This window comes from Schistocerca piceifrons, chromosome 7 (assembly GCF_021461385.2).
Source record: "Schistocerca piceifrons isolate TAMUIC-IGC-003096 chromosome 7, iqSchPice1.1, whole genome shotgun sequence".
NCBI classification, from domain to species: Eukaryota; Metazoa; Arthropoda; class Insecta; order Orthoptera; family Acrididae; genus Schistocerca; species Schistocerca piceifrons.
The window spans coordinates 419,618,921-419,638,263 of NC_060144.1; the positions used below are offsets into that span (position 1 = coordinate 419,618,921).

The following is a 19,343-nucleotide window of genomic DNA, read 5'->3' on the forward strand; positions in this document are numbered from 1 at the left end:
ACGCTTCGAAATCATCTCCATTACATATGCCTGCTTGGAAGTGATGCGTCAGTCGCAATGACAGACCACTGACTATCAGCCACAATTGAAACATTTAAGCATTTTTTCTCATGTGTATTCATTTTATTTAAAACATGGAAATTACGTTTCCTGATTTTGACCATCGTTTTAATAGTTACCTCCTGCTTGATAATTATGGTTAATATCTGTACTTATGTATTCTCAACACACCTACTGTGAATTTTATATTTATGTTGTGAGGCCTATTTTCATGTACGTTTTCACGTTTATGTCACAATTTGTTATAAATAAATGTTTTCATGACATTATTAATTATTTCTATGTGTTCTTTAAAATTATAACTTTGTATACTAGTGAGCCACCTGTGTCACAATCTGCAAACCACAGTTGGCACAGACAAGCACACACAGGTTAGCAAGTTAAACAATCACAAGGATGCTTCGACCAACTTTTAATTTTTGGCATCTTGCACTTAGCAATGAAGATATGCCCAAAATTGTACTTAGGTACAAATTCCTTAGTAAGCACCAGTAATACTTGCCTTCCAGTTGTTTAAAACATCGAACTACCATGTATAAAACAACTACAAACGTCTAGTTACTTTACAACAGAGTTAATGTGCTAAATATTTAACATTAAGCATGTAAAAGCCTTATCAGGTTTGTTAATATTGTCAAATAGGGGATATGTAATATCTTGTAAATGAAGTATGAAGTCCACAATACACAGGAACTCTTCTTTATTTGGATGGATTACAAATATTTACTAATAATCTAGCCATCTTCAGATAGTAAAATGTCCTTGGTTATTGTTGGCACCATTAAAGCTTCAGACATCGTTAAAATCTTTCTTAAAACAACATACATAGAAGACATAGTTAAAAACAGATTTTCAACGTTTGTAGCCAGTATAATTGAATGATGGCTATAAAACCGACCATTATACCGTTGAAATTCAGTAACTGACGCAATCAGTATGTACATTACTTCATAACAGAAATCAACAAATGTATGGTATCATCTTATTTGAAGATGGCTATATTGTTAGCCGAAACTAATAATTTATCCAAACAAAGATTATTTCATGTGTAATCTTGACTTCCTGGATTTTCAGTGCCTAACATATATAAAACCATTATGGTCTAAGAGGTCAAGCCCTAACGACATTACTTTTATTTGTTTTGGATTATTCACATATAGAATAATAAAAAGTTTAGAAATGGTTCGAAATTATGTATAAAGTTAGTTTGAAGATAAATGTGTTTCTTATCAAACACTGGGTGAATAAAGTGTGTGTAAACTGTGTTTCGTTTTAATAAAAGCTAGATTTCCATGGATCGCAATTTATGTTAAAGCGTATCTCCCGAATCATACGTTGTACCATGTCATAATTTTGCAGCTACATTAAATGGCTTGTAAAGATACTGCCTGCAGTATGTGTTGTTAACGGAGTTAGCAGTAAAGACGTAATAAATTGAAACATCGTGACTAATGCTGAAGTTCTACTTAATAACATCTGAAGTGTAGAAAGCAACAAAATAGTCATTATTTTGTGGGGCATCAGCCATAAAAAGATCAGAAAAGATTGGAAATTATGTGTCACGGTTGTTGGAAGTCTGAGATTGTTGAATAAGGTCTGGATAATTTGTGTGGCGTGATGTAAGCTGCTTCAAGATGGGTATACAGAGCTTCTAACTTTAATACTTGACTTATAGTGTTTAATATTCTACTTAATATTATACCTCTTAATGAGTAGGCTATGACTGTATTTTAATTTTTTCTATTTGGTCAGTAATTACAGGAAACACTGAACATCAATTTTTCATTGTGTCTGGAAGCCGGATGATAGGCAACCTCCTCTGTGACCGTTTGTCTGTAGCCATTTAGTAACATAGATGGCATATCGTGTTGTTTTTCGATTTCATCCCATTTTACGTACTGTAGTAAAGACAGCAAAACAACGCTGCACTTTATGCATCGAAAACATCTCAAGTAAATGGCGTAGCACACATAAAACACGCTTGAAAATTGGAATCATTTCTCAAAATGTTTCGTGCAGTGTATAAATGTAAGAAAATCGTTGCTAGTAGCAAAAAAAAAAAAAAAAAAAAAAATTATTTACAAAGATACACAAGATAACTATCCCTGGTACCCAGCTACTACTATGAGCTTAGAAATACTACTGATGAACTGCGTGAACAACTGTCATGACATCATCATTTAAGCACTAGACGCAGATGACTCCACAGAATGTTTTGTACAGAGATCCAAGTTCATACTATTTAATAGTTAATCAATAGCGTCTCAACTGACCTAGGAAACGTGTTAAAAAGAGATAACATGCAATGACCACAAAACATATGCAGGTACACTTTGCAGCAGCAACCTGCAACCTGCATATATCAAATTAAATAAGAATGAATAATGAGTAAGTGAGTGCAGTTTATTCGACAATCTGCGTAACTTTACCAACACCTTCCGCCCTGCAATAAAATCCCTCGCTTCTTGTGTGTAAAAGCCCTCGCTTCTAAACTGCGTGCTGAACGATTACCCATGTCAGTCTCATCCAGTAAGCCATAGCTTCGAAGAAAAAGGTACACATACTTGTTATAAACTCTTTTCTTGAGAATATTAATTCTTCAGAGTAAGTACTGATCGGAGACAAGCACAATCCTTCGATAACTCATTAATAACTTGTTGAAAATTACTAATTTACATTTCTGAAGACCAGTGAGAATTATGACAATGAAGAAGACATGAATTTCCATGTTCTTATGTGTAGCGTTATGTAGTGCAATTAAAACCTGGCAAGCCTCCTCAAAACACTGCTGCACTATTATAATGTTACAACTGCAGAGAGTCTGTCTTCTGCCATATGCTGCGGTTCTTGTTAACGAACAGCTTCTGAATTGTATTGTTCATCAGAAATATGCCATCTAATGAGACCATTTTTCTCGCCCAGCCTTTCCTCAATCTTTGATACGATTTCTTACAACTTATAGTCTAATTCGCACCTCTTCTGGAATATCTCTGTCTGACCTTCCTTAAACAACAAAAGTGACCTAACTCCTTTAGAGTCCCCAGTTCCTATATGTACAGTCTCATCTGACATCTACTCGACATTTACCAACAGCTCTTCTATCACAGCTGTGAGCCTATCAATTTTGATAGCCCTTTTATGAACTTCCCCTTCAGTCCATTATGTTTCCTATTCTGTGTTGAGTTTAAGTAATTTTACCCCTTGCTCAACGTTTTGAGAAGCAATAATATGACTAGCTATTTGTTCCTCTATCTGATTAATTTCTTCCTAAGTAGGTAGAGCATTTATTTTACTTGAAATACTCTCCTCGTTTTTAGACTGATGTTCTCATAAAGCGCCGCGCTCCGGGCTGGATTAGCCAAGCGATCTAAGACGCTGCAGTCATGGAGCGTGCGGCTGGTTCCGGCGGAGGTTCGAGCCTCCCTCGGGCATGGGTGTGTGTGTTTGCCCTTAGGATAATTTAGGTTAAGTAGTGTGTAAGTTTAGGGACTGATTACCTCAGCAGTTAAGTCCCACAAGATTTCACACATATTTGAACTTTTTTTTGTCATAAAGCGCCAGTTTCTCCTGCACGGTTTATTCAGGTTATGCCCTGCATTTAGACTGCCTTCCTTATTTGAAACAGAATTTATTCTACAATTATACTCAACAAAATTCTTCTGGGTATGTATACACACTGTCAATATGTAAAATTCTCCAACATTTGTGGATTCTACACATTGACACTATGGTCACACATTCAGAAGAATTTTATGTACACATATTCAGAAAAATTTTATGAACTGTGACAGTGGTGGCAGAAACCCTCGCTTTCATTCCGTTATGGCCTAGAGTAGTAAGGGGTAAAGATCAGGAGAAAAATTATTAAAAGTAATTCACATTGCCAGAGGCAAATGCAAATCATGCCAGAGACAGCGGTGGAAGCAGGAAGCAATCTGTTACGTCACAAGTGGTGAAACGTCCCCTTAGAAAAATTAAAAATGACTGTGCTTAAACTGACACACAATATTTTTAGCGCAACGCAATTTGACTTTCAATAATCCCTACAAAAGAATGGCCCTGACTAACAATAACCTATACCTTTCACAAATCACTTACCTCACAAAATTCTTCGTTACTCGAACTACTGCAATACAGTGAGCGCCACTACTGCCAGCTAAATAAATTGTTCTAACTGCTGAAGGCACTAACTACTGATAGGCATAGTTAGCAAATGAAAGATTTTGATAGAGAACAAACAATGTATTTACCTTAATAGTAATATATATATATATATATATATATATATATATATATATATATATATATATATATATATCAGTTCATGATATCCAGTATTACAAATTTACTCTCTCTGATGGACACACGTCCAGATTATCTACTCTTAAAACTCCGCCATCTCTCTCCCCACATCCACCACTGCTGGCGGCTCACCTCCAACTGCGCAACATTACGCGCTGTTAACAGCCAACTGCCCAACGCTACAATAGCGACTATGGCAACAATGCCGACCAGCCTCAGACTGCACGCAGCACAGCCAGTGATTAACATACAGAGCTCTACGTGGCGTTACCAACATAAAAACCTAAAGAGCCTACTTACAGTGGGCCAGGCAACACATTAAGACACTGTCTGTCAAATGAGGAGACACATTCAGCAGAAAGGAGACTGTGCCAGAGAACCAACAGAAACAAGACAAGCATATTCGTTGGCTTGTGAGACATGTTGTAAGAATGTCTCTTTCACAAGACCACTTAATGGGGAACTAACAAAGCAGTTAATAGCCTGTTAACTGAATATAGAAGAATGAGGAGACATGCAATCATTAAAACCGCTCCTTGCGTCATAACTTCATGCTACCTCTCTTTTAATACCCCATCTCTCCAGCTCCCATCATGAGTTGATCATTGGGATCGATGGCACACACAATAACATTCGATTCTTTGGTTACGATACTGTACCGAAACTATGTCCCAGATGCTCCAGTATCATGTATGAACTAGTCAAAGCTGTACTTGAGTTGACAGGCTTCAGTTGATAAACTTGATGCTGACAAACTGCCTATTGGCTTCTGTCTCGGGTTCTTCGGGCGACGTTGATCTAATGATTTTTCTGACGTTTCGCCAGAACGAGTGGCTGGCATTGTCAAAGCTTCACCCTCCATTGCCGGTGGTGAACTCGAGCCGAGCTCGCGGACGCAGACTATATGTACCTGGCGCGCCAACGTCCGAGGGCTTCTCCGCGGTCATTTCCGGTGCAGTTCTCCTCTTGCTACCTGCGACGGTCGTTCGCTGCAGTATGGGAAGCCAGGTTCCGTTGACCTTAAGGCTTTCCTCTTTCTTGTTCAAACTGTTCGCGTGTTTTTGTATTTCTACAGCTTGTCTGAACAAGCGCATGTGATAGTGCTTCTCTACAGCCAGAACTTCCGTGTCGGCGAATTTTATTACATGGTCGGTCTCATTCAGTGCGTGCTCTGCCACAGCCGATTACTCCACCTGCCCCAACCTGCAATGTCGCTTATGCTCTTTGATCCTGGTGTTGATGGATCGTCCAATCATTCCGACATAAACTTTTCCGCATGTGCATGGTATACGGTATATTCCCGACATTGCAAGTGGGTCTCTTTTCTCCTTCGCCGATCTAAGACACTCTTTGATCTTCCTTGTCGGTTTGAAAATCGTCTTTACGCCATGTTTGCGCAATATACGGCCGATTCTGTCCGTCACTCTGGGAATGTATGGCAGAAAGGCCGAACCCGACATCTCTTTTCCTGGTTCCTTACTTCGCCGAGTGTTTGGCTCTGTTACACTTCTAATATAATTTTTGGAATACCCATTGATCCTCAGGACAGTTTCCAGGTGTTGCATTTCTCGTTTGACGTGTTGCGGCTCACATATTCGTCCTGCTCTCGTTACGAGCGTACTAATCATGCCTCTTTTCTGGCTCGGGTGGTGGTTTGACAGTTTGTGCAGGTATCGGTCCGTGTGTGTCGGTTTTCGATACACGCTGTGTCCCAGGTTTTCGCCGTCCCTTGTGACCAGCACATCTAGAAATTGCAGTTTCTTGTCCTTTTCTACTTCCATGGTAAATGTTATGTTGACATGGAGGCTGTTCAAGTGTCTTAGGAAATCACCGAGCTGTTCTTCACCATGGCTCCACACCACGAAAGTATCATCGACGTACCTGTACCACACCTTAGGTTTGCAAGTCGCCGAGTCCAGTGCCTGTGCTTCGAATTGTTCCATGAAGAAGTTGGCCACCACTGGACTGAGAGGACTACCCATGGCGACGCCTTCCAGGTGTTCGTAGAAATCTCCACTCCACGTGAAATAGCTCGTGGTGAGACATGCATGGAAGAGCTTTCTGATGTCCTGCGGGGAAATGGAACCGATGTGCTCCAGAGCGTCACTGAGTGGCACTTTCGTAAATAACGAAACAACATCAAAGCTGACCAAGATGTCGTTTGGTGCAAGTTTCTGTTTCTTCAGCTTCTCATTGAAATGTCCTGAGTCCTTAATGTATGTGTCGGTCTTCCCCACGTGTGGCTGGAGCAGAGAGTGTTTTGCCAGTTTATATGTCGGTGATCCAGGAGCGCTAACGATCGGTCTCAGTGGAACGTTGTTCTTATGGATGTTGAGTAATCCATACAGCCGAGGTGGTAGGGCTTCTGTGTTGCGCAGGTTTCTCTGTATGTCCGCCGGCAGAGAAGATGCCTTGATTAATCGATTCGTATTCCGTGTAATACGCTGCGTCGGATCTGCGCTTAGTTTTCGGTACGTCGTCGGATCTAATAGGTCTCGGATCTTTTGCTCATAATCTTCGGCCTTCATTACGACGGTCGCATTCCCCTTATCGGCAGGCAGTACCAATATACTCTTGTCGGCGTTCAGATTCTTAATGGCTTGTACCTCTTCTTTCTTCAGGTTGCAAGCTGGTGGTTCTGCTCGGAGCAGTATCCTGGCTGTTTCCGTGCGTATTTCCTCTGCCCTTTCACAAGGAAGGATCCGAATGGCTGCTTCGGTGTTGGCAATGATTTGCTCCATAGGTATAGTTCTCGGGATGATAGCGAAATTCCCTCCTTTTTGAAGAACAAACACTTCCTCTTCGGTCAGTTGTCGTTCAGTGAGGTTGACCACTGTGTGTGACATGTCGGGAATCACCTTGTCGGTCTGCTTCCGGCATCTTTCAAACTTTTTCTTCTGTCGCTCGGTGCAGCGCTCGAGTTCGTTCTGCATGCTCCTGTGAGTGTTGCTGTCGATCTTGTCGCAGTCGTCTCGATGCATTCTGCTGCTTCGGTGATAGAAAATGTCCAGAAGGTCCTCATCCGTGGAATGGAGATTTCTACGAACAGCTGGAAGGCGTCGCCATGGGTAGTCCTCTCAGTCCAGTGGTGGCCAACTTCTTCATGGAACAATTCGAAGCACAGGCACTGGACTCGGCGACTTGCAAACCTAAGGTGTGGTACAGGTACGTCGATGATACCTTCGTGGTGTGGAGCCATGGTGAAGAACAGCTCGGTGATTTCCTAAGACACTTGAACAGCCTCCATGTCAACATAACATTTACCATGGAAGTAGAAAAGGACAAGAAACTGCAATTTCTAGATGTGCTGGTCACAAGGGACGGCGAAAACCTGGGACACAGCGTGTATCGAAAACCGACACACACGGACCGATACCTGCACAAACTGTCAAACCACCACCCGAGCCAGAAAAGAGGCATGATTAGTACGCTCGTAACGAGAGCAGGACGAATATGTGAGCCGCAACACGTCAAACGAGAAATGCAACACCTGGAAACTGTCCTGAGGATCAATGGGTATTCCAAAAATTATATTAGAAGTGTAACAGAGCCAAACACTCGGCGAAGTAAGGAACCAGGAAAAGAGATGTCGGGTTCGGCCTTTCTGCCATACATTCCCAGAGTGACGGACAGAATCGGCCGTATATTGCGCAAACATGGCGTAAAGACGATTTTCAAACCGACAAGGAAGATCAAAGAGTGTCTTAGATCGGCGAAGGAGAAAAGAGACCCACTTGCAATGTCGGGAATATACCGTATACCACGCACATGCGGAAAAGTTTATGTCGGAATGACTGGACGATCCATCAACACCAGGATCAAAGAGCATTAACGACATTGCAGGTTGGGGCAGGTGGAGTAATCGGCTGTGGCAGAGCACGCACTGAATGAGACCGACCACGTAATAAAATTCGCCGACACGGAAGTTCTGGCTGTAGAGAAGCACTATCACATGCGCTTGTTCAGACAAGCTGTAGAAATACAAAAACACGCGAACAGTTTGAACAAGAAAGAGGAAAGCCTTAAGGTCAACGGAACCTGGCTTCCCGTACTGCAGCGAACGACCGTCGCAGGTAGCAAGAGGAGAACTGCACCGGAAATGACCGCGGAGAAGCCCTCGGACGTTGGCGCGCCAGGTACATATAGTCTGCGTCCGCGAGCTCGGCTCGAGTTCACCACCGGCAATGGAGGGTGAAGCTTTGACAATGCCAGCCACTCGTTCTGGCGAAACGTCAGAAAAATCATTAGATCAACGTCGCCCGAAGAACCCGAGACAGAAGCCCATAGGCAATTTGTCAACAAGTGGCCACGAAAGCCTTAACAATTTTGTAAACTTGATGCTGCTCGTTACCTACCATCCTCTAAAGGACGAGACGGCTATCTTCTAACAACACCAATTCGCTGGGTGCTGCCCAGGCTGAACTTTCATAAGGATGCCAGGAACGGGGCCTCTTAGTGTCTACATTCCTGTTCAACACTCAACTGCCTTGGGTATTGAAAGCATACTGGAAGTAGAGAGGACATAATTTGAGGACACGACTACCGACATGAGGTACATCGCAAATGGGTCATCGTGGAATTTGGAATAGGACGTAGGACACTACAGCAACCAGTCCATGTTCACTTTGCATTGGGCGATGACAGTGTCCACTCACTGTCAACCAGCTGTGCCTCTGGGGTTGCTAAATCTCAGCTGGGCATGCATGGATCCAACGGGACAGACATCAGCTGGAATCCAGCAAGCAGCTGAATGAGCAACAGCTGATCCTGGTCCAGACGCATGATGACTAGTACACATTGTGAATACATGACTGAATTCTGGTAGTGTTTAAGTAGCGTCGTTGATGCTCTACAGCGTTTCCGACTTCATACGTAGGTGTCTCAGCTCGGCCCTCTACAGTTCTCCAATTACATTCACACTGCTACTCTTCCCTCATTTGACTATTGAACTCGTTAAACTTGTTTGGATGTCTTCCACAGTTAATGAAAAACAGCTTTCTAAATTTTAGATTTTCTTTTTAAATTCTTTTGTACTAGAACTTAGTTCTTTCATACTATCCTGCTGTTCTCTTCTACTAGGCTGCCGTCGATCGTTTAATATGTCTGTAGTATCTTTTCGTGCTTCCTGCGCTTTCTTTGATTTAGGTAATATCATTTCTTCTAATTCACTCATATCCTCGGATAATAAACTACTCATATCCCAATAGAGTTTAATCTGAGGAGTGGAAGCAATATTACACTGATCGAGCTGAACGCTGTTAGCAGTACGAAGCACAGAGCTACAATTGGACAACACCTCTGCACTGTCAGTTGTGTCAAAAGGAGCCATCAGTTCAGATTCATCTCCGTTTGCAGTAATACTGAAGTAACTGGTCTCCTCTGTTGCAACATTATCACTACATACACCAGTATTATCCCACTGACTATCAACTACACTAACAGAGATATTAGGTATAAACTTCCTTGAGTTTATGACGAGAACATGTTGTAATTTCCACTTGGCTGTAGTACAGACGTAGGACTCGTATTGTTCTCAACACTTTTGCTCATCCTGTCACTCTTGGTCTCTTTATTTTTCGAAAAATTTAAGACCTCAATTCCTGATTCATTCACTCTGCTGCATGAACCTGCAAATGACAGTATCAACAGGATGGAGAGACAAAAGAGGTATTTGAACATGAAAAACATACAGAGTTGTTGATGAACTGGGAAGAAGAATTATAGACCATCAGCCTCGTCCACTGGCTCTTATAGATGTCCTCTCATTTCTGTTTCGGAAAAATGTTTGACTGCACAAAGAGCTCTGCATTCAAATGAGATTATTCTATGTTGGTATAACGCACTTTTTGGCACCAACTGATATCCATTTTCCCCACAAACGGTTTTGATGTATTGGCAAGCTGGTCATATGCAACCAAATACATCAAACAGTACTGGAGGGTCAAGAAATCAGTGTTGTTATCTTGGACTAGCTTTGAAACAGGTGAAGAAATCCGAAGAAGATCGAGCCAAATGGTGTGTGTTCTATCCATACGAATAAATTAGAGCCCAAATACGTTAAGTTAGCTGTCATCACGACAGAGTATACAGTTTTCTGACAAGTCACGTGTGACTGATATCTGACGCGCTGTACCTCAAGAGAACAGGAAAGAGGACATAGCACCAGATTTTTTTCCTCAAATCATCACCATGTCTTCGTAATGGAATGTATTGTAAGTGTACTGGAGGATACATGGTTCTTTTCCGGATAGATCATTCCGTGATATGCTGGTGTCACTGCAAAGCTTTCGTCTTTTATGAATGACAGTTCCCGGGGGTATCAGGCTCAATTACTGGCGTACATGGCACAAGACAAAGTTACCACTGAAGTGCTTTGCTTCCTACACTACTCTCAGCCAGCTTCTGGATTGCTTTATAAGACATATTGCGCAACTCATGGGCATCATGAATTTTTCATACTAAAAGATTAAATTATCAGTCAGATGCTTATTATTTCCTGCCGTGTAGGTGCGGCGCAGTGATCATCGAACACGGGAAACACAGTCCGTATTAGGTGACATAACAACGATTGCATTGCTTTGATTTGCACTATTCCAAGGATTACCCTCCCATGTGTGGAGCTATGAGTCAAAAGAGCACCAGCATTAAAACAGTCCAGTAATTTACATTTTATGAGCGTAGTATATCGCAGGCTGAGTCCATTTTAACAAAATTTCTTTGAGCATGAGGCTGCAATATCGTCTATTTCTTCTCAGCGTTTTCCCAGTATTACTGTGATAGCTTTGTTGATCATCATTGCCACTTTCTTTGATTCAAAACATCTTCTATATTGGGTCAATAATAGGCTTACACTCACCGAGATTATCTGTCCACGGTTTTTGTGACCTTTCTGGTGTTCATCATCCACCTACAATGACTGGGCAATTAGACCTTAGCATATGCTGATCCCTATACACATCCATTCCATTCAAGACGCACCTCTCTTAGTTTCTCGATGGTTGGCTCCAAGGTGATCTGTTTTTGGATAGTTTTACATCTTATGCAGTCGTCAAAGAGACTATTGTTATCTGAAGCAGCATCTGCATATAACTGACTTAGTGGTATTGCTCAGCGGTATGTTTTACATCCGTTTGGTGTACTTCGACTTTAAGCCGAAGTAGAATATTTCCGACACACAGAAGTCACTTTACTCCACAAAATTTCATCCTTGCAGCAATGACTGAAATGTGCGTCATAACCAAGACTTTGAACATGGAGTTGTTGTTTCTGTAGTGTTATACTCTTTGTTGCAACGGACCCATGGGTAACGGACCCATGGGTCTATTATTGGAGTTTATATGCAGCTTATATTGTATGAGTAGATTATGCCAGATTAAAGCTTCGTGTGGTAGTATATGCAGCGCACAGCAGCGCGCATAGGATTCCTATCTACAGACCCCTATGATGCATATAACAAACGGCAGCCGTAGTAATGGAAATCTCTGATCCACACCACCGGCCATCACTGGAAATCTCTCCCACAATGCTACTGGTCGTTACACACAGATATGAAACTACCGTTTCTGCTTCTATCACATGTACGTTATGACGCTAGCCTAAATTGTTTTATATGCTTTGTACTATATCTCAAATTACATCTTCCCATCTGGATAAGAAGAGTGTATTATAACCATATCTTCGCAGGTTTGTAATATCTGCCTACAGACTATAAAAGTTTTGCCAAGTCTATAAGATGAACCAGGAAGGAACAGTACATATGCACCCTACTTTCGAACACAACGAGATGCGTTTGGCATGTTCATTCTGAGGAAAGGTACTGCTCCAGTGCTCATTTACATGTTTGCTATGAGGACGGAGGCTTTTCTGCCAGAGTTAGCTCTTCCATCGCTTGTGGATTAATTGACCGTCAATCAGTTGGTCAGCTGTGTGTTACTTTTAGTCGTTTAGGTCTTTATTTATTCTGCTTTTAGCAGTTTGTACTTAAAAACTGCACATACGACTATTAGGAGAAGTGTGTGTGTGTGTGTGTGTGTGTGTGTGTGTGTGTGTGTGTGTGTGTGTCTGTGTGTGTGTCCATAGTAACCAGTTTACGCTACTTGATTACCATCATATTTCCATGCAGTTACTATATCATTTCAGCCCTTTAGGATCAAATTACTATATGGTATAGAGTTTGTAAATGTTTCCATGTTAATGCAGTCCTGAAATTTTCTCTTTTGTAAATAGCTGTTTTTACACTGAAGCGCCAAAGAAACTAGTATAAGCATGCGTATTCAAATACAGGAATACGTAAACAGACAGAATACGGTGTTGAGGTCGGAAACGCCTATATGAGACAATATGTGTCAGGCGCAGTTGTTAAACCGATTACTCCTGCTACAGTGATAGGTTATCAAGATTTAAGTGAGTTTCAAGGTGATGTTACAGTCGGTGCACTAGAGATAAGACACAGCATTTCCGAGGTAGCGATGAAGCGGGGGTTTTCCCGTGAGATCATTTCATGACTGTACCATGAACATCAGGAATCCAGTAAAATATCAAATCTCTGACATCGCTGCGCCCGGGAAAAGATCCTGCAAGAACGGGAAGAACGACGACTCAAGAGTATCGTTCAACGTGACAGAAGTGCAGCCCTTCAGCAAATTGCTGCATGTTTCAATGCTGGGCCATCAAGTATCAGTGTGCAAACTATTCAATGAAACAGCATCGATATGGGCTTTCGGAGCCGAAGGCCCACTAGTGTACCCTTGATGACTGCAGGACACAAAACTTTACGCCTCGCGTGGGCCAGCCGACACAGACATTGGACTGTTGATGACTGGAAATATATTGCCTAGTCAGACGAGTCTTGTTTCAAAATGTATAGAGCGGATGGACGTGTACGCGTATGGAGTCAACCTCATGAATCCATGGACCTGTATCTCAGTAGGGGACTGTTAAAGCTAATGGGGGCTCTGTAAAGGCGTGAGGCCTGTGCAGCAGGAGTGATACGGAGCCCCTGGTAGGTCTAGATACGACTTTGACAGGCGACTTGTACGTAAGCATCCTGTTTGATCATCTGCATCCATTCATGTCCACTGTGCAATCCGACGGACTTAGGCATTCGTATCAGGACCATGCGACACCCCACGCGTCCGCAATTGCTACAGATTGGCTCCAGGAACACTGTTCTTAGTTTAAACACTTTCGATAGCCACCAAACTACACAGACATGAACATTACTGAGTATAACTGGGATGCCTTGCAACGTGCAGTTGAGAAGGGTACTCTTACGGATTTATGGACTGCCCTGCAGGATTCATGGTGTCAGTTCCCTCCAGCACTACTTCAGACATTAGTCGAGTCCATGTCACGTCATGTTGTGGCACTTATGCGTACTCGAGAGGGCTCTACATGAAATTAGGGAGGTGGACCAGTTCTTTTGGTTCTTCAGTGTAGGCTGTTACTTGAAAGGGATATGAAAAATATTCTTCCGCCGACAACGATTGCTAGTACAATAACCTACTTTTCCGCGCCATTTTGCGCCTACAGTAATCACTAATTCTTTTTATGGTTAACTGGATTTCCTAAAATTCAACCAGGGACTCTGGGAGAGATGTGAACAGCTAATAAAAAATGCTATACATCTACTGTGTGTACCTCCTACTTTTAAATAATTAGTAATAAGCATAAATGGAGAAGGTCAGGGCACTTAACGTGTTTTTCTGAGCTTAACCAAAGTACAAGACTGATAACTAACAGAAGCAACACACGACTTTTGAGGGCGATAGTAGTCTCCTTATCACTTAATGGAAATCGCCGATATCAATGTATTGCCTTAATGTTTCTTATTTAGATCACGATAGTGTGTTATAAGGAAAGACACAATCCGCTTAAGAGTTTACGGATATTACTAATGCGTTTTCTGAAGAGGATTTTTTACGTATCATTATATGATAAAAGGCTACTTACTTTCAGAAGGTAGTGCTGACGGACACTACACCAGCCTCCCACTGACGGTATAGCGGATCATGGCGAGGGGTCTAGCAATTTTGCTGTCCACGGTGGCAGTAATCCACCTGGTCAGAGCTGCGTCTAACAGCACTCTCAACCAGTTTCCCGATGGCTTCCTGTTGGGAGCTGCTACCGCCGCCTATCAAATTGAGGGCGCCTGGAACGAGGATGGTGAGCTTGTATAGCCGTTCAGAAATTATGTACACTCATTCTCCTTTTCAAATCATTTCTAACTTGAACTGATCTCAAGAGAGGTATTTCACTTTAGTAATCGCAACATACATACGTCTGTGAAAAGCTTACTGTTTAACTATCGTTATATCATGGACACGTTTCCGCTTTTCGTCTCGAGCTTATGGCAGTTATTGTTATAAAATATTCTAGACTGAAGTCTTTAGAATTTGGTATAAGAAAGACAATGAATTATTTGTTCCATATAACAACTCACTTTTTAAAATTAAGTTCAAAAGTTTACTATAATGGTAAGCCGTAAGTTTGACCATCCTTTGTAAACGCTGCATTTATTTCCGATATACCTACCTTCACAAGCAGTGTTTGTAATTAATCCAGGATATTTCAGTCTTTATTTATGTAAAATGCTTATTTAATTTAAGTCACTATACTGTGGAAATTTTTATGATTCAAACGCTGAACCCAAAGCGTTACAATTCCTGTGGGCTACCCTAATACCAGTTTCCTGTCGTTATTCTAAATCATTTAAGGTATTTGCCGATTCGGATTCTTCTGAAATAAAAGAAGAAGAGATTGCCGATATCCTCAATTTTTTTTCGTTTACTGCATTCGAGCTCTGTCTCAGACACGAATATAGGACGGACCTTGCTGTATAATCTTCGCTGCGTCACTCAGAGATAGTTTCAATACTGTGGATACGTAGGGCTCATATCATCATTACCATCAGTGTTCGCCAAAAGGCAGGTTCTCACATGGTAGTTCTCCAGGCTGTCCGGTCTTGTGCCATCCTCTTCAGGTCTGCATAACTTCCTCTTCCCTTTATGTCGTCTGTTATCTTGTATCTCCTTCTTCCTCTCAATCTTCTCCCACAAGAGAACCCTTCCAGAGCATCTGCTAGCAAGCAATTCGTTCTGAATGAATGTCCCAACCAGTTCTTTTTCCTTTCTCTTACAACCTTCGGCAGACAGCTTCTCTCACCAACAGTTTCCAATACTCTTTCAGTACTCACTCTTTCCATCCAGCTTATTCTCTCCATTTCCCTTCACATCCACATCTCAAATGTGTCTAACTTTTTTCATCGTCTCGTCTCAGCGTCCATGTTTCTGCCCCATATAGTGCCACACTCCAGAAAAAATATTTGCCAAGCCTTTTCCTAAGTCCTTTATCTAATTTGCCACATAAGTCTCCTCTTTCTGTTGAATGCCTCCTTCGCTATTACAATTCGAGTTTTCACCTCCTGGTGACATCTCAAGTCTTCAGTTATTGTGCTTCCAAGAAATTTAAATGCGCTTGCTTGGCTAATATTAGATTGTCCTATTTCAATATTGGACAGTCTGCGTCTTGTACTGATGACCATACTCTTTGTTTTTGCTGTGTTTATTTGCATCCCATATTCCACATAAGCTTCATTCACATCTTTCAGCATGTTATTCTCTGTCCGCTCATTTTCTGCCACTAATACCATGTCATCAGCAAATCTTATACATTCTATTCTCTTTCCACCAATATAAGCATCAATAAACAGAAAAAATGCCTTGTTTATGAAATACACGTCGTCTGCTTACTGTGTCACTGCTTTAACACAATTGCTAACTCTCGTATAATTTCTAATACAGATTTCTTCATTGTCTTACATATAATTTCAGGTAACCTTTAATGACCAAAGCTATAACAGAGAATTACAGTATTCCATTTGTTGCACTGCTTTACACTTTAATTTTTATAATAATGATTATAGCGTTGTGACACTGAGTGGTACACTCAATAGTCTCCGTAACAGCACTGTTTGCAGTAGCAAGTTGACGCAGGATTTCGCGAATGCGCCCACCTCCGTCAGGCAGTGAAGTTAACGAAACGCCGAACGCCCCTGAAGCTTTGTAACAGGAGAACTACGTGGCGCCTGGGGGATTACCCGTCTCATCCCGGTGATTAGAAATACTGCCTGCCAAGACAACAAGAGGCATCGAATCGCTGATCACTGTGGAGTAATTTGCTTTTATACCTTTGGGATTTACCGAAAAAAAAGTTAAAAATAACCTGAAACTATACGTGGGCCACATGGTTCATAGAACGATCGTCACTTTACCGTTGTTTATTGGCGCAGCCATCATCATCTCACATCCTACGAGACAACCCGCCATAGAAATCATAATTAACTCTAGCAAGCGTCTTTCAGCATTGTTTGGCAGACGTCGAGGGCTGGGATTCGCTCACCCAGATGCTCCTTGCTTCTTTGCCCTCCCTCCCACTGCCCTTCAACCTCGCCCTCTGGTTGTGGGAACTGCACCTCCGTTCTAGGCTAAAGCTAAGAAATAAGTGAACTGTTTCCAAGCTGACTGTGACCGCTTACTCACCAGAGATCCCTGACACTGGAATCTGAACTTCATAAGGAATAGGAGTGCGAGAAGTGAACCCGAACTCTTCCAATATAATACACACGTCGCTGAGGGACATTTTCCATAGTATTTTGTATGAGGGACATGTGGGGTCCAGAAAGTAATCTTGTAATTATTATTTATACGGCAATGCTGCCCAATTACGTTTATTTCTATGAAAATATCTTCACAACATGGATTTGTCTGTAATGCGAAAACATCGAAACGTAAAACATAAAACACAAAGTAATTCCTAAGTTTTGTGAAGTAGTTGCCGTGATGTGGTGAACACAAGCCTGCCAAATGATGAGACCTCTGGGAATTCAGTCGTCATTAACTGGGTATGCCGGTAAGGGATTGGCGAGCCCGGATTTCGTGACCTCAGGACTGGTGAGTGGATGCCAGGTGTAGGCTGTAATTATCGGGGATATTCTGATACGCTGATGCGAAGCCGATTTACGGTGGAAAAATAATTTGTTCCTATTTTAGCCAGCAGGTACAAATCTGGTGCTGTGAATGTAAGAAAGACGTACAGAAATGTTTCCACTTGTAATGGATTAGGAACGGGACGTGGACTGAAGAGTTAAAACAAGTGAAAAAGGCCTATGGCTTGCTCACAGTTGTGCTCCAACAAAGCAGGAATCACATGCTGTCCAAGGAGGACTCGATAGCATATAGACCTCACGGAACACCTGATAGGCCCTCAGGGTGTATTCCCTTCAAAGAATAACGGACCGAGAATAAAGGAGCTTGTGATTCCACACCATGCATTGTCTTTTCGTGCACACCACGCTGTTTGACAGTTTCCTATATTCGGCAGTCATGTGTAATCACTGCATCCTGCAGAATAAAATGTTTCATCACTCTATACACCATTGCCCTCCCTGATGTCATCAACTTTGTTCTGTGCCAGAAACCAATGAGCAATTTCCGAACGTTGCTGCGAAACATGGTATTTCAGTTGCTGCACCATCGTACGGGTACCAGTTTGAAACAGACCGAAAAACTTTCCGTGCTGTTGACCACAGGTTGGAATATTCTAATGACACTGAAAGATCTGTAGCATTACCCGTGACACTTGCTGCATGGTCAGTTCCAGCAACAGCAACCTCGGGATAGGATGCCTTCCACTTTTAGGTGCCACGCCGGGCTCACTCGTATTTTCGAATTTTATTAACATCTACTTAAGCCATTTCGGGACAACGTCCCACTCCTCAAACTTTTCAGTCGACGATAATCTCGCAATGCAACACTGTAATTACTCTAATTATTGCCGTTCATATAAAACAGTTTCAGTGACAGCGAATCATCTCTCTTCTCTATAGCCACACAGTTCACGCACGTTACGGCTTGCAGAATGGCCGCTTGGATGTCATATAAGCGATGTTGTTTGGTTGGCTGATTTGGGGGAGGAGACCAAACAGCCGCGTCATCAGTCTCATCAGATTAGGGAAGGATGAGGAAGGAGGTCGGCCGTGCCCTTTCAGAGGAACCATCCGGACACTTGCCTGGAGCGAATTACGAGAATCACGGAAAACATAAATCAGGATGGCAGGTCGCAGGTTTCAACGGTCGTTCTCCCGAAAGCGAGTCAAGTGTGCTAACCACTACGCAACCTCGCTCGGTATACAAATAGTGCGCAAGGACAGATTTGCACCTGCTGGCGGCAACTGGAACTAATGTTCGGCCATCTTGAATCGGTTGCGCATTAAAGCATTAGCATTTCCACAAAGTTTCACTGCCATACGATAATTACAGCCCACACTAGACACCCGTGAGATCTGTACTTCATTTATAATCACCCAGTATGAACGTTTTTACTATAACTCCCTTTTCCACTATGTGCGCTGACTGTTTTGTCTTCATACATACATTTTAGAACTTTAATTACGTGCTTCAGATAACCTCTTTGAGTTATGACTTCCCATAATTTCTGCATACATTCTCGGTCAAATCCTTAAGATTTTCAAGGTTGCATTCCTGTTGTTTCTCTACTGTCTACCGAGCTGTGAAAGTGGCATGTGTACAGGACTGTCCCTTTGCAGAACCGTTTTCAAACATATTACTTATACAGCCACCGGTTGCAGATGACGTTAGTTTCAGCCGGTTGGCTCTAGAATTCCTATATATGAACGTTATATACGGCTGCTAAGAAACAGGCGTGCTTAAAACTGTAAAACCGTTCTGTTCTTGTGATAAGACGTCTGTGATGGCTCGTATCCTTTTACCTAATAAGCTTGCATAAGTAATTTATATTCTATATTCAAAACATTTATTCCCCACACCTGACTTTTGCACTTTTTTCTAATATGTGCATAACTTGTTCATAAGACCAGGATCTTGGAATCTTATATTGTTTCCAACATCTATTAATTATTTTCAGAAATCTCTGATTTAGTATTGCGCCCACATATCTCCATA

General features: G+C 42.0%; 1 protein-coding gene across 1 annotated transcript in view; it reads left to right on the forward strand.

Moving 5' to 3' along the window:
• Window positions 1-19,343, forward strand: part of LOC124805177 (myrosinase 1-like) — a 113,121-nt gene that overhangs the window by 9,914 nt on the left and 83,864 nt on the right. Inside the window, exon 2 of the mRNA XM_047265664.1 lies at window positions 14,320-14,526. Coding sequence (XP_047121620.1) covers window positions 14,373-14,526 — 154 coding nt within the window. The 5' untranslated portion in view covers window positions 14,320-14,372. The remainder of the gene's footprint in view (window positions 1-14,319; window positions 14,527-19,343) is intronic.